This window comes from Calliphora vicina, chromosome 3 (assembly GCF_958450345.1).
Source record: "Calliphora vicina chromosome 3, idCalVici1.1, whole genome shotgun sequence".
NCBI lineage: Eukaryota > Metazoa > Arthropoda > Insecta > Diptera > Calliphoridae > Calliphora > Calliphora vicina.
The window spans coordinates 110,941,681-110,958,600 of NC_088782.1; the positions used below are offsets into that span (position 1 = coordinate 110,941,681).

At 32.6% G+C, this 16,920-nt stretch overlaps 3 protein-coding genes across 6 annotated transcripts; 1 reads left to right on the forward strand and 2 right to left on the reverse strand.

Annotated features, from left to right (window-relative positions):
* Nucleotides 1-418: 418 nt before the first annotated feature.
* LOC135953569 (distal membrane-arm assembly complex protein 2) lies at nt 419-1,406 on the forward strand. The gene has a single exon (XM_065503516.1). It carries the CDS (start codon nt 490-492, stop codon nt 1,324-1,326), a length of 837 nt encoding a protein of 278 aa, XP_065359588.1. The 5' UTR covers nt 419-489; the 3' UTR covers nt 1,327-1,406.
* LOC135953570 (coiled-coil-helix-coiled-coil-helix domain-containing protein 7) lies at nt 1,358-1,906 on the reverse strand. The gene is made up of 3 exons (XM_065503517.1): nt 1,754-1,906; nt 1,595-1,693; nt 1,358-1,531 (listed from the first exon to the last, which is right to left on the reverse strand). The coding sequence occupies exons 1-3, from the start codon at nt 1,796-1,798 to the stop codon at nt 1,418-1,420; spliced, it is 258 nt and encodes an 85-aa protein (XP_065359589.1). The 5' UTR covers nt 1,799-1,906; the 3' UTR covers nt 1,358-1,417.
* A 606-nt stretch (nt 1,907-2,512) lies between these two features.
* On the reverse strand, nt 2,513-16,384 carry Pitslre (pitslre). Of its 4 annotated transcripts, XM_065503750.1 has the most exons (6): nt 15,993-16,384; nt 13,178-14,125; nt 13,072-13,103; nt 8,307-8,691; nt 3,779-6,530; nt 2,513-3,566 (listed from the first exon to the last, which is right to left on the reverse strand). In XM_065503750.1, exons 4-6 carry the CDS (start codon nt 8,351-8,353, stop codon nt 3,051-3,053), a joined length of 3,315 nt encoding a protein of 1,104 aa, XP_065359822.1. In that variant the 5' UTR covers nt 8,354-8,691; nt 13,072-13,103; nt 13,178-14,125; nt 15,993-16,384; the 3' UTR covers nt 2,513-3,050. The 4 variants fall into 4 exon arrangements, with proteins under 4 accessions (XP_065359822.1, XP_065359823.1, XP_065359821.1 ...); XM_065503751.1 differs by lacking the exons at nt 8,307-8,691; nt 13,072-13,103 and having other exon boundaries at nt 13,534-14,125; XM_065503749.1 differs by lacking the exons at nt 8,307-8,691; nt 13,072-13,103; nt 13,178-14,125.
* Between the last annotated feature and the right edge of the window lie 536 nt (nt 16,385-16,920).

Below are 16,920 nucleotides of genomic sequence, written 5' to 3' on the forward strand. Positions count from 1 at the left end.
CATACTTCGTTAGTACGACAACATGATACACGTTACTAATTTCATACTTATACGATTTATCGTACGACTTATCGTAACGTGTATACCTAGCATAAGGGCAATTGTAGTAATTTTCATTAAAAAGTTATTTTATTTATTTATTTAATTATTATTTATTCGGGAATACGAAATTAATATTTTAGTAAGATTTAGTTTTCATATGCTAAATTTCCAATTATATTGATAAATTCACTGAAATTTATTGTTGGGGGATAAGCAAGTTAAACTGAAACGGTATTTTATGTGTATAACGGTAACGGTGCATCTGACATTTGATTTACTTAATTTGTAAAATTACTCATTAAAATTAACATAGGTTGCACCCTGTGGTTTTCTTTAAAACAGCTGTGACTCCAAATCCAAATTTACCAACGTTGTTATATTTTAATATTACATAGTTATTAAATAAGTTATTATTATTAATTAAACTCGAAATATTTGTTAGTTATTATGTTAAATTTGTATAAAAAATGTGCTGGAAAGCCATCAATACGTATAATACAGTGCACAATAAAAAATCTAAGTGATGAAGCGAATGGTCGTGAGTCCACGGTACAAAAGCGCATACGTGAGGAATTGGCTCGAGATAAACTGGCTTTGAAGTGGCGCAAATCGAATGAAGAGGCTGGAGATATTGATACAAAGTTAAAGTACTTTGGAAATCAAGAGCAAACTTCCGATTACATTATAATGATGCAAAAGCCCATCAGTCTTAGTCCCAAAGAGTGGATGGATATGTGGGAGAAGAAGAAGGTAAAGAAAGAACGTCATATGCAGCAGTTTATACCGGAGAGACATCAAATATTGGGATCCGATTTGGCCACAGCTCATTTCATTTTACATCGTGGCGGTGCGGTTAAATTTGTCAATAGCCAAAATTGGATGAGGGCAGATGAAAATGGCGAATTTAATTTACCTAGCACCTATCATGCTCAATTCAAAGTGGAAGCTTTGAAATGTGACAACATGAATTTGTATTACGAGGGCTTGGAAAACATACGTTGGTTGCAAGAACTAAAGTTTCTATCATTTCGTAATATCAAATCCTTCGATGATTGGTGTCTGGACAGAATTTCGGGTTCGCAATGCCATAAATTGGAAATCTTGGATATATCGGGAACTGAGTGCACTGCTCGTGGTTTATCCTGTCTTTATCGCATGAATAACTTAAAGCTGCTGATAGTTGATGATCCCAAACTGTCATTGGAATATGAATTGACTTGTTCAATGTTGGAAGAGGCTTTACCCAATTTAAAAATTGTAAATGTCGGCTCTATACATGAGTAGTATTTCGGCAGCTATTATAATAATGTTTAAGTTTCTGTACAAAAAATATTTATTTACAATAAATCTAAATGAATATCATACATTTTAGGTGTTAATTGTCTTTTGGTTTGGTTTTCATATGTTCCGCTTTAATAGCTTCTCTTTCCTCCACAGGCGGCAAATAGGGAGCAATACCTTTAGCACGTCTATCAGAACGAATTTTGTGCTATAATGAATGCAAGAATTATGTTCAATCACATTTTTAATTTTATTTTTAGCAAATACTTACCCAAAAGTCTTTACAATTTTTATAGTTGGCAAAGTAAACTTCGCAGGCCTCTCTATCATAGTTGCTTTTACTTAAGCACTTGTAGGACAATTCTTGCTCCTAAAGGAATTGTGGAGGATTTGTCAGTTTATATTGACTACATGTCTGTTAGGTACTTACTTTTAGACAAGGATTATCTCTTTCTGCATTTGGATTGCGGGGCATTTCAAACTAGTTATTATATTTGTTTAAAATTTCTTATATAAAATACCAAAATTATTCCAAAAATTTGTTTAGCGTTGTTGTTATTGCTGTAAATAACAACAGCTGAGTATTTTTTTTGTTGAACTTGGCAGCATTTTGAGCAACAGCTGTGTGTGTCCGAATCGCATATGGTGCAAGCGGTTAAAATTGAAACGAAAATAAAAAATGAATAGCTAATCTGAGACCGAATCATCTCAATGCAAATACACAACTTTAAATGTTAATATAGTGAATAATAAGGTTGGCTACCGATTTGATATTTTAGCGGTAACGTTAGTTATGCTTAAAGTAAAACGAGAAATTCATGTCGTTTCGATTTACAGAACACTAAAATATGTGAATTCATTTTTAAAACGAAATTGTTACTCGAATTCGATTTACCGTTCAAACCGTTGCTTTCACATTATTTTATTTTTATACCATTCAGCATGAAGTGGAGGGGTATATAAGTTTGTTATTCCATTTGGAATTTCTACATTTCACGGCTGGCAATAGATTGTAACCTGTCCATAGTTTTTCATTTGATATTTTTTAAATTAAAAAAAATGTTTCTGAAAATTTTACGATTTTGCACCCATGCCGCCTACTAAAATATGAACTGAAACTCAAATTACTTTTTTATTATGAACCCTTGCTACAAGTATATTCAGTATAATTTAGAAATAAGAAGCTAAATTTTAAGTTTTTATCCAAAACTATATATTTATGTATTTTTTTTACATCTTTTCATATTTTGTATTTTTTTTAGAAATAACTTACGATATTGTAAAAATAGTAAAGAATAAACATAACTTAAGGAAAGGAAACAGAAAAAAAATTGTATTAAGAAAATCTTGGAAAAAAAAAGAAATTACACATTTTGATTTAATGAAGTATGTAGCTAGTATGAAGTACTAATATAAAAAATATAAAGATTATATTGTATTGTGTAAATGTTAAACTTAAAAAAAGCTTTCATTATTATCAATGATGTTATAATATAAAATTTATATAATATTGGTTATATCAGTGTTTGCTATTTAAATGTAACACACCCCATAAGGACGACTTAGTAACAACAATAAAAAAAAATTAACAAAAACGATCTGGCAATTAATGAATCGTTAAGATGTTGTTATAGTGGATTAAAAGTCTATTACACGCATATAAATTTTGTAGAAAAGAGAAATAAATTGTTAACAAAAAAAAAAAAAAAAACACAAATTAATTCAGTTTAAAATTTTAAATTAAAACCGGGTCCCATGGCTAATTGCCTTTGATCGATACCGGCATTCAATACGAATCCAGTGTTGGAAGATGTTTTTTTATTACCGGTTATAATACCAGATATGATTTTTCCGCCACTACTGGTACCGGCTATATCGTCTTTACCCAATTGTTTGAATTGGGAACCACCGGATGGTGGTTTTGGCGAGGAGGCCATAGCTTTGCGTGCACCCAATTCACTTTTAGCTGGCCAGGTGGGAAACATGGATGGATCAATGGGTACTGGCAGTTCTTTGAAATATTGATGCTTTAGCGCCGTATCAGCTGATAACCTTTGTTTTGGATCATAGGTCAAAAGGCCCTGCAACAAATCTATACCTGTATCTGAAGTCTTATCGGCAAAATGCTTTCTCAAGCTGGAAACCGGATAATCGGCAAATTGAGAGTTTTGACTAAGCATATTCTTCACGGCTGGCAATTGATTGTAACCTGGCCATATTTTTTCATTTGGAGTGCCTAGTTCCTGTAAAGTTTGGAAAAAATAAGTAATTTTTTTTTTTAATTTTGTCTCATTTTCACGATGTCTGGTTAGTTTTATACCCTTCATTTCCAAATTTTCAACCTGAAGACATACTGTCTGTTAAAATAATATTTGTATGGAAATTGTCAGTATAACTTTAGCTTAAAAATTAACAAGACATTGTAAAAATGGGGGCGACAAATAAATTTATTTACCTTAAATATACGATTCAATTCATCAACTTCGGACTTTCCTGGGAAAATGGGTGCCATTTGTAGGAATTCTGCAAATATACAACCAACAGACCATATATCAATGGGTGTAGAATATTCTGACGAACATAATAGCAGCTCGGGCGCTCTGTACCATAGAGTAACCACCAATGAGGTATATTTCTTTAAGGGAGAACCGTATTCTCGGGCCAAACCAAAATCACCGACTTTTAAAATGCCCTTGTGCGACAGCAGCAGATTAGATGTCTTCAAATCCCGATGCAATATCCAGTTGTCATGTAAATGACCCACAGCTCTAAGTAGCTGTTGCGTTAGACATTTTATTTCGCCTGGGAAAAAGGATTGCTTTTTCGCCTTCATTGTTTCCATTAGCGACTTGAGATCATGTTCTACATAATCCATAACAATGAAAATTTTATCCATATTTGAACCCACCACTATTTCGCGCACCGTCACAATATTGGGATGTTGTCCCTTGAGTAGAGTGTTGATTTCACGCAGTGATGTTATGGGGAAGCCTTCTTTTTCCTTTTCCATTTTGAGACGTTTAAGAGCCACGATTTCATTTGTACGTTTGTCTTTGGCGCGATATACAACACCATAGGTACCCTCTTCTATACGATTTAAGCATTGAAATTCTTCCACGGAACGACAACCTTGTATGCCGGGAAAGTAATTAGGTAGTGGATTACCTTTGTCGTCCGTAACAGGCAAATCTTCGGAATCTTCAAGCTTCCTTTTGTCTACTTCACTTAAGGGCAATTTGTCTTTTGTTTCATTTTCTTCTTTGCGAGAATTCGCCTTCATGTCGCGTTCTTCAGTGCGGGAACGAGAACGGGATCGAGATTTGGATAAACTACGACTGCGGGAGGTGCGCGAATGGGAACGAGATCTAGAACTTGAGTGGGAGTGAGATCTCGATCTACTGCGGCCTGAAGAGCGGGATCTGGAAAAAGATCTGGAACGCGATCTGAAGCTGTTCGATAGTGACGAGTGTAAAGATCTGGATCTAGATCGGGCGGGTGTATGTGAACGTGTTCGTGATCTTGAACGGCTGGGTGACAACGATATCGTACCAGATCTAGATGAACGTTTGTGATGTTTTTCCTCCTCATCCTCGTTGTCTTCGTCATCACTATATTTGGCCTTGTTAGTATGTTTCTTTTTTTTCGCCTTCTTTTTAGATTTTTTGGGAGATTTTGACAATTCTCCTATTGATAAAGGACTTTCAGGTAAAGATACCTCACCATCGCTGTGATTAGCACGCTTCTTCTGTTTCGATTTACTTTTCCTGTAATCACTGTGATCGGTATCGGAACCGGAGTTACTGACACTGTCTTCATCATCATCACGACTATCGTCCGAAAATTCACTATCATCTTCGTCGTCTTCAACATCTTGCTCATCATACTCCTCTTCACTGTCCTTAGATTTTTTAATACGCTTTCTTATTTTGTCTTCTTCGTCGCTCTTTTTACGTTTAATTTGAACATTTAAACCGGCGGTTACACTGGCCGCCACAGCGGTGGGACTTAAAGTGTCCATAGCACGATCTCTTCTTAGTTCTCTGCGTGCCTCTAGTTCCTTGCGGGAAATTTCCTTACGCTTTTCTTTTTCTTGTTCGGCAGCCAATAGCTTTGCTCTGCGCGCTACCAATTCAGGGTTTTCGGGAGAACGACGTTTTTCTGGTGGTGGTGGTGATGTTGCTGCAGCTACAGGTGCATTCTTAGGGGGAATAATATCATCTAAGGCTGTTCTTTTCTCATGCTTTTCTTTATGGCGTTTATGCTTCTTGCGTTGTGAATGGCGTATGTTTCCTTCGGCATCAGGACTATCGACCACTTCAATTATGGACTCCCTTTCCTTTAAACGTCTTGCTTTGTGACGTTCAGTTTTTGAAGGTCTTTCGTGGTCCGGAACCTCATACAAACGTTCATACGAATTACCTCTCGCTACACTAACATCTTCCATACTATCGTCCTTGACATATTTATGACGTTTGCTTAGTAGACGCGAACGTAAGTCCTGTTCCAAACTTTCAGGATCCTTGGATTGATCGTAGGAGGCGTATTTACGTTTTTCCATATCATGATCATGATATTTCTGTCCTCCCCCGCGGGAAGCTTCATAGGGTTGATTGTGCTGCTGCTGGTGATGCCGTTGATTATGATAATCGGTGGGTGGTGGATGATGGTAGTCTTGTTGTCTCCGGTGTTCATAATAATCTTGTCGTTGACGATGTTGAATTTGTATTTGTGCATGGTGATGGTGCTGCTGTTGTTGGTGATGATGATATTGGTGTTCTTGATGACCTTGGTAATTACCACCACCACCGCCATGATGGTAAACATTGCCACTGCCACGAGATCCGGTGGCAGCAGCATCATCACTTAACCGCTCATAATGTTTAGCATGATAACGCTTTTCACTACCAGCCAAATATTCCTCCCTTTCGTAACCACTTTTCTGCACCTGATAGCGGTCATCACCATTTCCACGCCTCATTTCTTTACGCTCGACCTCACCACGACGTTCCACTTGCCTACTATCACGATGATAATCCTTATCTTTTTCACGTCCTGCACTATCTGCATAACGTTCCTTGTGTCTACGTTCTTTGGAATGTTTTTTATCCTTGGATTTTTCCTTGCGTCTTGAACCACTTGAATCCCGGGATACATGAGCTTGTGGTGGTTTTATATCCAACGAATCTGTATCATGTTCATCATCGCCACTATAAAGAAAAATGCAAATATTTTTTGTTTTTTTTTTGGGATACGAATAAAAAAAAAAGAAATACATAATTTTGTAAAGAAAAAATTTAATTAGCATATACAGCAGTAAATACAGCTATGGACATATAAATGGCACATTTTACCAAAAGTTCTTTCTTATGCTACTATATCGTAAATACTATTAACAAACAAAAAATTTTTGGTTTTTTGCAAAGTTTTATTACTTATCTTTAAAATGAATATAAACAAAAATTTAAATTCATTATTTTAAAAAAATTTCTTTATTAAGAAAAAAAACACCACTGAAATCAGCTGGACACATAAATGGCACAATTTTTAAAAAAGAGAAAAAAATCATTTTAATATTTCATTTGTTGGTTTTTTGGTATGTACAAATATTTTACTATTAATATTAGTGATGTAGCCTTTGTTTTTGATAACAGCTTCGCACCTGCGACCCATATTTTCCACTAGTTTTTGGCATTTTGTTTTGGGTATGGCATACGAATCTTTCTGAGCTGCCAACCACAGATCGTCCATATTTTTATAATTTTATTGTTGCTGTATCAACCTTGACTTCGTTCCAAAGGTCCTCTATAGGATTTAAGTCAGGGCACTGGGCTTGCCAATCCAAAACTTCGATCTTCTCTGCACAAAACCACATCTTTTACTACTTTAGACGAGTGTTTGGGGTCAATATCTTGCATTAACTGGCATGGAATCGAAGCCATATGGCTCCATATGGTTTATTATAATATCTAAGTACTGAAACTTATCCATTTTGTCATTGATTTTTATAAGGGGACCTACGCCATGCCAAGAAAATGCACCCTAAACCATAATGCTATCACCACCGCGTTTCTCCATCTTCTGAATGAACCGAGGATTGTACACTTGTCCTTAAGGACGATGAACAAAGGTTCTGCCATCTGTTCCTATCCTATTAATTTTTGTTTCGTCACTCCATAACACGTTTTTCCAAAAAATAATGGGCATTTCTCTATGGGTTCTGGCGAAGACTAATTGTTTTGAAATATTTTTGGTTTGGGGTGTTTTTTTTTTGGCATGGCGTAGGTCCCCTTATAAAAATCAATGGCTAAATGGATAAGTTTCAGTACTTAGATATTATAATAAACCATATGGAGCCATATGCCTTCGATTCCATGCCAGTTAATGCAAGATATTGAACTCAAACACTCGTCTAAAGTAGTAAAAGATGTGGTTTTGTGCAGAGAAGATCGAAGTTTTGGATTGGCAAGCCCAGTGCCCTGACTTAAATCCTATAGAGGACCTTTGGAACGAAGTCAAGGTTGATACAGCAACAATAAAATTATAAAAATATGGACGATCTGTGGTCGGCAGCTCAGAAAGATTCGTAAGCCATACCCAAAACAAAATGCCAAAAACTAGTGGAAAATATGGGTCGCAGGTGCGAAGCTGTTATCAAAAACAAAGGCTACATCACTAATATTAATAGTAAAATATTTGTACATACCAAAAAACCAACAAATGAAATATTAAAATGATTTTTTTCTCTTTTTTAAAAATTGTGCCATTTATGTGTCCAGCTGATTTCAGTGGTGTTTTTTTTCTTAATAAAGAAATTTTTTTAAAATAATGAATTTAAATTTTTGTTTATATTCATTTTAAAGATAAGTAATAAAACTTTGCAAAAAACCAAAAATTTTTTGTTTGTTAATAGTATTTACGATATAGTAGTATAAGAAAGAACTTTTGGTAAAATGTGCCATTTATATGTCCATAGCTGTATGTACATAGAATTATCAAAAACCACACTTTTATCTGTCTCACTCCTTCTCATCTTCCTTTCGTCCCAATGAACGCCATTCTTTTTTTTTTTTGGATTAAACTAGTTACAGCCCTTTGATTTCCTTTTGGAAGTTAATTGTGGTTGTTTTTTTTTATTTTTCAGCCAGTTCAAGTTGGAGTTAAAAAATAAGTGTGTGCTGGGTAAGCGTGTGTGTGTTTACCATTGTCCGTGATCTAGCGTTACAATGGCCAATAGTTTTGATTAAAATGTTAAATTTTCTTGTTATATGAAATAATTTGTTTGTCTTTGTTATTTACCCATGATGCATGCTTGTTTACTTTTTTCAACGAAGAAGTTTGCATTTTCTTTTTGCTTGGAATTGTATTAATCTACATATAAAATAAGAGAGAAAGAACAGGAAAAAAAAACTGCATATTAATATTGTTAAATTGCAATATTATTTGTACTTTTAACAAATAGATTAAAAAGATTCTTTAAATTTTATCTAGTTTTTATAGAGAAATACATATTTCTGTTCTATGTATTTTTAGCTTTCACCATGATTATAATGTTGTATTATACCCTAATTTCAACAAATATTAATTTCCAACTTTATAATTTATATGTTTGGCTACCGTTAGCATTAACAAATCCCGTCAGATTGACTACCGTTTATCAACTGCATTTAGCGTAACGATATAATCGTTAATAAGGGAAATAATTTGTTTTGCAAAAACCGTTATCAAATACTGTTACCGAAATAATTTAAATTAGCGTTTCCGCTACCTTTTAACCGTTTGCATATTACTCTGCATCTCTATAAATAGAATGTAAATTTTCGAATGCCGCAAATAACTTACAGACATACATATGTATATGATTCATCAATATAAAGGGTATGCTTCCGAGAATTTTTGTATTTGCAATCCGCGCTATCACAATGTCAAATTCTGTTAAGTTTTATTTTTGGCCTAATAGGAAACTGAATTTTAGGTGAACTCAAAATAGTTTTTTTAAAAAAATAGATTTTTCCTCATAAAGCGATTTAAACAAAAAATTCATTAACAAATTTTAAGTATAAATTTATAGCCATTTATGGCCATGGACAAACAGGATGAATAACTTAAATCAATGTTTAACATACAAATATCTTTATACTGTGATGTCTTTCTAAATCCACAAAAATTTTATTTTTTCCTTAATAAACTCTAACTGTACGAGTTATTACCCAGCTAGCATTGGCTGTTTTTTAAAAGAATCTTCTGATGATGATCTGACGAGTAACAATAACAAAAACATATATTTTTTTTACATTTTTACAGTTTTTCAGACACGCTCGTCTTTTAATCTTGGAGTGTTTAACATGCTAATCTTGAAATTGTTTTATTAACAAATATGAAATTTACTGTTACTGAGCATTTCACGAGTTGTAAGATAATCCCTACATGAGTCTCATACGATTCTTGGCATGCTTTATTAATCTTTATTTTATTAATTCTTTAGATAATCTTTTATTAATTCTTTAGATAATCTCTACACAAATCTCAAATGATTCTCTCTACGATTAATGTTAGCGTCTTTCGCTGTGTTGTGAAAGAATCTCACAGAAGAATCAGCTGTTGAAAAAGTTACTCCCGTGCAATGATCTTCTGTGATTAAAAAATGCGCTCGTCGACGATCAAAAACGCACTTCATGAGATTCACAGTGGACTCTTCGACGATTGAAAATGCTAGGTATATTCGGTTCAACTGATATTAAATCCATATACATACTGTAAATTAGCTAATTTTGACTTTATTGTTCGAGCATCCAACTGTCTCGCCCAGGCGATGCTTTTCAAGTCTTAAATACCATGCTTTTTTTAAAGTGAAAAAAATATCCCAAAGGTTTTAAATTAAAACAAGTAAGATTGCTACATTCGGTTGTGCCAAATCTTATATACGCTTCGCCAAAGTTGGCTTCGAAATTGATAAAAAATTTGATGGAAAAACAATGGGTAAAAAAATGGATTAAAAAATCAGGATAGCCGCTGTTTTTTTTCCATATCTCAGCCATTTGTGGACCGATTTTCTCGATTTTAAATAACATCCTAAGCGGCACTATAGCGAATATATTTATGTATCAGTCGTGTAAGTGATTTGGGGGCTGATTATGGAGTCGAAAAAGAAAAATTTAGAAATTACAAACGGTATGACAAACTTATATATTCCCTTACCACTCAAGATGTAGGGTATACCAAATTTAAGGTTTTTGGTATTTTTCAAATAGAAGAGAGTTAGTAGATTATTTTAAATTAAAATCAACCATCAAACTAAAAAAAAAGAGCTCAACAAAGTGCGAACATCGGAGCCTTGAATACCATTGAAATTGAGGCGATAAGAGAGGGACTTAGAGTCGAAGAGTTCTTATTAAAAAGGAGTAGCATAAATATTTATCCAGTATTGGAGATATTTATCTAAGGTTAACGTTGTCCTTAGACAAAGTGAGGAACAGGGAAGGAAGATTATTGGATTAACTCTGATAAGACGGAACTAGTACTATTCACCAGAAGCGGAGCGCTTTGCTGTAAATTCATAGAAAAAAATTTGGGGATTACGACCCAACGTACTGAATTGGGTATTACGACTGAATTGGATGAGAACAGATTGTCATAGGAAGAAATTTGTTAAAGTTCAGGCTTCCTGATGAATGTAGTGTATTTCAGACAGAGATACTGACTATTCTGAAAGCCACAGATCTCATTAAGGAGAACGTCACCTAGAGAAACAAGGTGACTTTCTATGTGGATAGTCAGACAGCACATATAGGCTCTAAATGGTAACAGAGTCAAATCCAAGCTAGTATATGACTGTTAAAGACCCTTTGAAAGGCCGATGGATCACTTCAAGGTAAGGCTGTGGTGGGTGCAGGGACATAATATAGAAGGGAATGAAATTGAGGACGAGTTAGCAAGACTTGGCTCGGAAATATCCTTAGAGATGAGGCAGACATCGGTGAAACCACCAATAAGTAGAGTTCGACCAAATATTTAAAAACAATCAGTATTTGATGAGATTCTGCTCGGACTAACCGTCATGGTGAAGTTGAATGGATTGTAGGAACTAAAGGCCTTGTGGTCGAAATTAAATACTTCAGGTATCAGAATATTACTGGAAAAGAACAGTTAGAGTAATCATAGATATGATTATTGGTCACTGTTCAGTTAGATCTACGACGAATAGATGGGACAACGGCACTCAGGATTGCTGTAGTGTGCGGGGACGAGAAGAAATTAGAAACCGTGGAGGATATTATCTGTCATTGTTCGGGACTACAAACCGCCACAGTTAGGTTAGACTAAAGACGGCAGTACTTTTCATTATTTCCATGCGTTCTGTCCTAGGAAATCTCCTGGAATTGTTAGTTCTTTCTTATTTCTTTAGTTCATCTTTCCTATTTCTATCACTATATTTTACTAACTTTACTTATCACTGTCTTGAAGGGAATCACAACGAACGGAAGGAGAGAAAAATGTTAATTCAAAAAAATTAAACAAAATTACTCTTTTCACACATATAAGTTACAATAACAAAATAGACTGTAATATATTCTCCTTAAATAGGTTTTTGACAACAGACTTAAGTTTTTGGCCCTCAATTACATATCTAGTTGTCATCTATGTCCATATGTCTCCGAGTGGAAGTGTACGCTGTACACTACCCTTCTAAAATAAACTAATGTTATTAAATGTGACTTTCGACGATACGATATTACGTTCGACTAGACGAAGAGATAATCAGCCCCGGGAGTTTTTTCCAATTGAATTTAAATAGGAAAAATGGGAAAAGGGAAAAAACTCCCGGGGAATTTTTATTCAAAATTGGGCTGAATATTAATATTTTCTGTGATATACCAAAAATCATTTATTTAATCACCTACAAATTCAGAAAATTCCTGAAAAAAACTGAAATAACATTTAACCCTCGGAGGTATAGGGATTTTTTTTCGCTAAACGGTATAACCTGGTCAGTGCAGACCTATATGGGATTTGTATGTAAATACATAGTCAGGTCTCCTAAAAGTATGTTAAAATTGGATTGTTTGGCATTCAAGGCACGAATACCTGGCATGTGAATGCTGTAAACAAACCGGCTTTTTGCAATACATGCAATAAATCCACAATTATGTTCATGCATTATTAATGTGTTAATCCCCTTACATTAAACATAGAAAAGGACTACCATATGTATAGTTTCCTTTTTTAATTTTTATTAACGTTCAAATAATCCATATGTCCGCACAGACCTTGTTATAACGTTTGAACCAAAATGTTTGAAAATCTGGATTAAGCCGAACCCGGATCCACAATCGGTTTGATGTTGCTCCACGGAAGTCATGAAAGGATTTGTCTCTAACACTAAAAACAATAAAGTTATATACACTTTTATATGTCAAAGGTCTGCACAGACCTGGTTATACCTCCTAGGGTTAAAGACAAATATGTTTAGCTTATAAATGAGATAAACAATATAATTGTATGTTACATAGTTGTAAAGTTATGGCCAATTTTGTAATGTAATGATACTTTAGTAAAATTTTGGAGTTTTTGTACAATTTTTTAATTTGATGATCTACAACAAAAGGCCATTAAAATCAGAAAAATAAAAATGTCTGTGTTTTTACATTAATTATTTCATATTTAAGTTTTTTTTTTACACAAGCTTTTTGTATACATAATTTTTACCTTGATCCACATATCGTTAACAATAGTTGTTTAGTTGGAAATTACCTTTGATTGCAACGCAATAACAATAATGTATCCTTTAAAAAGAAATTAATAGAATACATAATATATATTAAACAAAAGAGGAATTGATATAAGCTATTAAACTCACCTTAGTTAAATATAAAATTATAATGCCCAACTGAAGGTAGTTAGATAAGTAATACAATTCCAAAGCAAAATACTCCACAAACAACTGCTAAATCGAAGAAAGTAAATCAACATCAACATCGTGAGAAAGGATGAAAGGAAATCCATTGCTTTGTTTTATGGGTTAAAAGGAAAATTAAGATTTAAAAATATATAGAATTATATTTTATGAAATGGTACTTGGTGTTTACTAATCCAGATACTTTTTTTTAATATGTTTTATACGTTTTTTTTTTGGTGTGTGTAAAAGAAGAGAGTTGAAAAAATTAGAAAATGTTTTGTTAAAGATTTGTACGGTTTTTGTAAATAGTAAATTACCAACAAACTAAGGAGATTTAAATTGATGAATAGAAGTAGAAAACATAACAATAAATTTTGGTTGGATGATATTGTTATAAGAGTTATTATGTTGTAGGTGTTTGGATTTTAATTAATTGTTGTTTTCTGCAATATTGCTTGCTCCCTTTTAATCGTTATAATAGCGCTCATAAACCTTTTTTTTATATATTTCAGCTCTGACTGACGGCCTTTTTTCAAGCTAGCAAACAAACGGTTTGTCTGTTTTTCCCCTGTCAGCAGTTTAAGGACCTTGCAATTTGCTTTAACAGTTTTGCCTGTATATGTAGAAGACGGAAGGTTGTAGTACGTTTTTTTTTTAAGTTTAACTCATTTGTAGCACACCAACCAAGCTGCTTTGTGCCTTGTTTTATTTGGAGGCAGATAGATGTATTGTTGAGCCATTTTTATGTTTTCTGGCTTTTTTTTCGTTTAGGTTTTATGATTGATTTTCATTATTTTTTGTATTTTTTAAGTTATATAGTTTTTGATTTTTAGGAATTTGTTTTGTTTTAAAAGGTAACGTCGTGGCCATCGCGCGCATCGGTCATTGGACATGTACACACTTTTTGGCCTATTTGCAATGAAAAAATTCAAGTAAATTAAACATGTTCACAGATAAAATATGTATGGTATTTGAAAATTTGTGTTAAATTATAAATAAAAAGAAATATATAGTAAATTAGTATTAATATTATTAATGTTATTCAAAGGAAACTGAAACTGGATAAATTAATAATTAAAAAAAAAAAGATATGTTTGGGGTAAGGATATTTAGGATGCTGTATATTAGTATGATGGGGATGGAATTAGTTTACTAAGGATAATGAGGTAAACTGAGGAGGTTTTTTTGTTTAGATAAATAAATATCTTTTTGGTTTAAAATAACTTTAGTTTATTGCTAAGTTCTAGACTATATACGAATGGCAGTAAATTCAAATAAATAACTATCTCTTCGTTCAAGTTTGATAAATCTTATATATAAACCTTTTAATTGAAGCTATATTTTTGAGCACAAATTTGTTATTATGTCAGTACTTTTTACTGGAAAATGTCGAAATCGACCAATTATTACATTATCCCAAAAAAGTCGACTAAATAAAAAATTCGGATAGACGAAAAATCGTTTATTTTTAATTTTCTCATGAATAAATATAGCATTAAAATAGAATGAAAAGTCGAAAAAAGTTTTCAGTAATAGCAAGAGTAGAAAAGTTAAAAATTTTAACTGCAAAGTTCGACATTTTTCAAATCTAAAAAAGTGAAAGTTCGACTTTTTAAAAATCAAAAGTCGACTTTTTGTTTCAATTATAGGACGCTGTCTGAACATATGTACTTGATACAATTATATATCTTCGTTCAAGTTTGATAAATCGTATACCTTGTTGGATTTGGATTGAAGCTATATTTAAGCACAATTTTGTTATTATGTCAATACTTTTTACTGGAAAATGTCGAAATCGACCAATTTATTACATTATCCCAAAAAAGTCGACTAAATACTCAGGAATTGTTACTTTGTAATATAATTTTAGGCCCTTTAAAGGCTTATATTACATAAATTGTGAATTAAAATAAAAAAATAAATAAAAAATTCGGATAGACGAAAAATCGTTTATTTTTAATTTTCTCATCAATAAATATAGCATTAAAATAGAATGAAAAGTCGAAAAAAGTTTTCAGTAATAATAGCAAGAGTAGAAAAGTTAAAAATTTTAACTAGAAAGTTCGACATTTTTCAAATCTAAAAAAGTCAAAAGTTTGACTTTTTAAAAATCAAAAGTCAATTTTAAGATATTGAGAGGACTAAAATATTGATGATACCGCAATGTTTTGGCTTGAAAAACACGGTTTCCTAATAAAAAATATGAAACTTTTGTTAGAAAAAAATCAAAATTCTCTTACATACATTATTAATACTTTTATAAATTAAAATAACTAATAACCTCCCTTTAGTGCATATTATTATTTGGGAAATTAAAAACAACTTGTAATCCCCTTAAGATATTTCCTTTTACAATCCTCTATGTTTTACAAATCTGTATGTACACCCACAAAAATTTAAAGCCACTTAACAATAAACTTCTTTGAATTGTTTGGAAAAAAATCATTCAAGCAAATGTACATAAATTTTTTTTCTTTTGCAACATTTTTTTTTTTTATTGATATAAAAATAAATTTTCTTTTACATATCTTACGCATTCAAGAAAACATTTTTTCATAAATCATAAAAAAAGAATTATGGAAAATTGTTGCACATTTCCGATTTTGCCAATTAAAATTTTGTATATACTACACACACGCACACAAATCAACACATACAAATAAATAGTAGGTACATATGTAGTAGCAGCACATTATTTGCAATGTGATTTTTTGTTTTGTTTTTTTTGGTAAGGCAACAATCGTCCATAAGTACGAAATGGTTCGAATATACATACCTTAACATAATGTGGTCATCGCCATCTGGACTGCGTAATTGACCATCTTCACTGCCCGACATATCGTCGTTAGGCATATAACAATGTTTTCTGGTTGATAATATCAGCTATCAGGCAAGAGTATCAATCCTTTGACTTGAATTTTCAGCACAGTTTGGCTCAAGGGGTGCTCCGCTAAGCGCCACCCGACCTTCAACAAACAACGAATGATTGAGTGCACACACACACGTCTTTGTCTCGCTGACAAAGGAAAAAATTTTCAAGTTGAGTTTTTTGGCTCAAAAACTATGCATCTCTAATATAATTTAGTATATAACGTAACTTTCAATATTATATTGTATTAATCTTTATAAGTTTTGCAATAAAATTAAGTTTTTTCTCTAGAAAAAATTCACAAAAAATAGAAACTGAGATTTTTCCGTCTGCTCACAATGAAAAGGTTATTTTTTTTTTATCAATAAACGTTTATGTCAAAAGTGTCAATTCAAAGCCCAGTGTTGCATTTGTAAATAATCTAAGAAATTGGCATCCATGTTTTTAGTACATGAGTGGTTTGTGTCTCCACTTAATTGCATATTTTGTTTTCCTCTTTTTTCTAAACAATACACAGAGTTGTATTAAAAAGCAACATATTTATCAATAGAGTTGCCGTTTTATGATTTCATACCAAAGTTTCTAAATAAATTAAATTATAATAAAAAATCTGATCTTCAGAATTGTTCAGAAAATAGTGGCTTAGTTTATAGTTATATCGTTAATGATAGAAATTGTTTTTTTTAGACATTTGGGTCAAATAGTCGATTTCAAACGGATTTTCCTCATTAAATTAGAAAAAACTTTTTACCAAAAATATAAATGTTACATTTTAATCGTTTTATTTTTGTATCAGAAAACAACCGCGGATTTTTTATTCATGATTGGGCTAAAT

What these genes read in the sequence shown, in the direction of transcription:
- LOC135953569 (XM_065503516.1), top strand. Translation starts at nt 490, where the DNA reads ATGTTAAATTTGTATAAAAAATGTGCTGGAAAGCCATCAATACGTATA.
- Pitslre (XM_065503748.1), bottom strand. Translation starts at nt 6,628, where the DNA reads ATGCTAATTAAATTTTTTCTTTACAAAATTATGTATTTCTTTTTTTTT. An exon ending in AATTGAATCGTATATTTAAG is followed by an intron (nt 3,567 to 3,778) that starts GTAAATAAATTT and finishes CAAACTTTACAG; the next exon opens with GAACTAGGCACTCCAAATGA.
- LOC135953570 (XM_065503517.1), bottom strand. Translation starts at nt 1,798, where the DNA reads ATGCCCCGCAATCCAAATGCAGAAAGAGATAATCCTTGTCTAAAA. An exon ending in GAGATAATCCTTGTCTAAAA is followed by an intron (nt 1,694 to 1,753) that starts GTAAGTACCTAA and finishes CAATTCCTTTAG; the next exon opens with GAGCAAGAATTGTCCTACAA. An exon ending in AAAATTGTAAAGACTTTTGG is followed by an intron (nt 1,532 to 1,594) that starts GTAAGTATTTGC and finishes CATTCATTATAG; the next exon opens with CACAAAATTCGTTCTGATAG.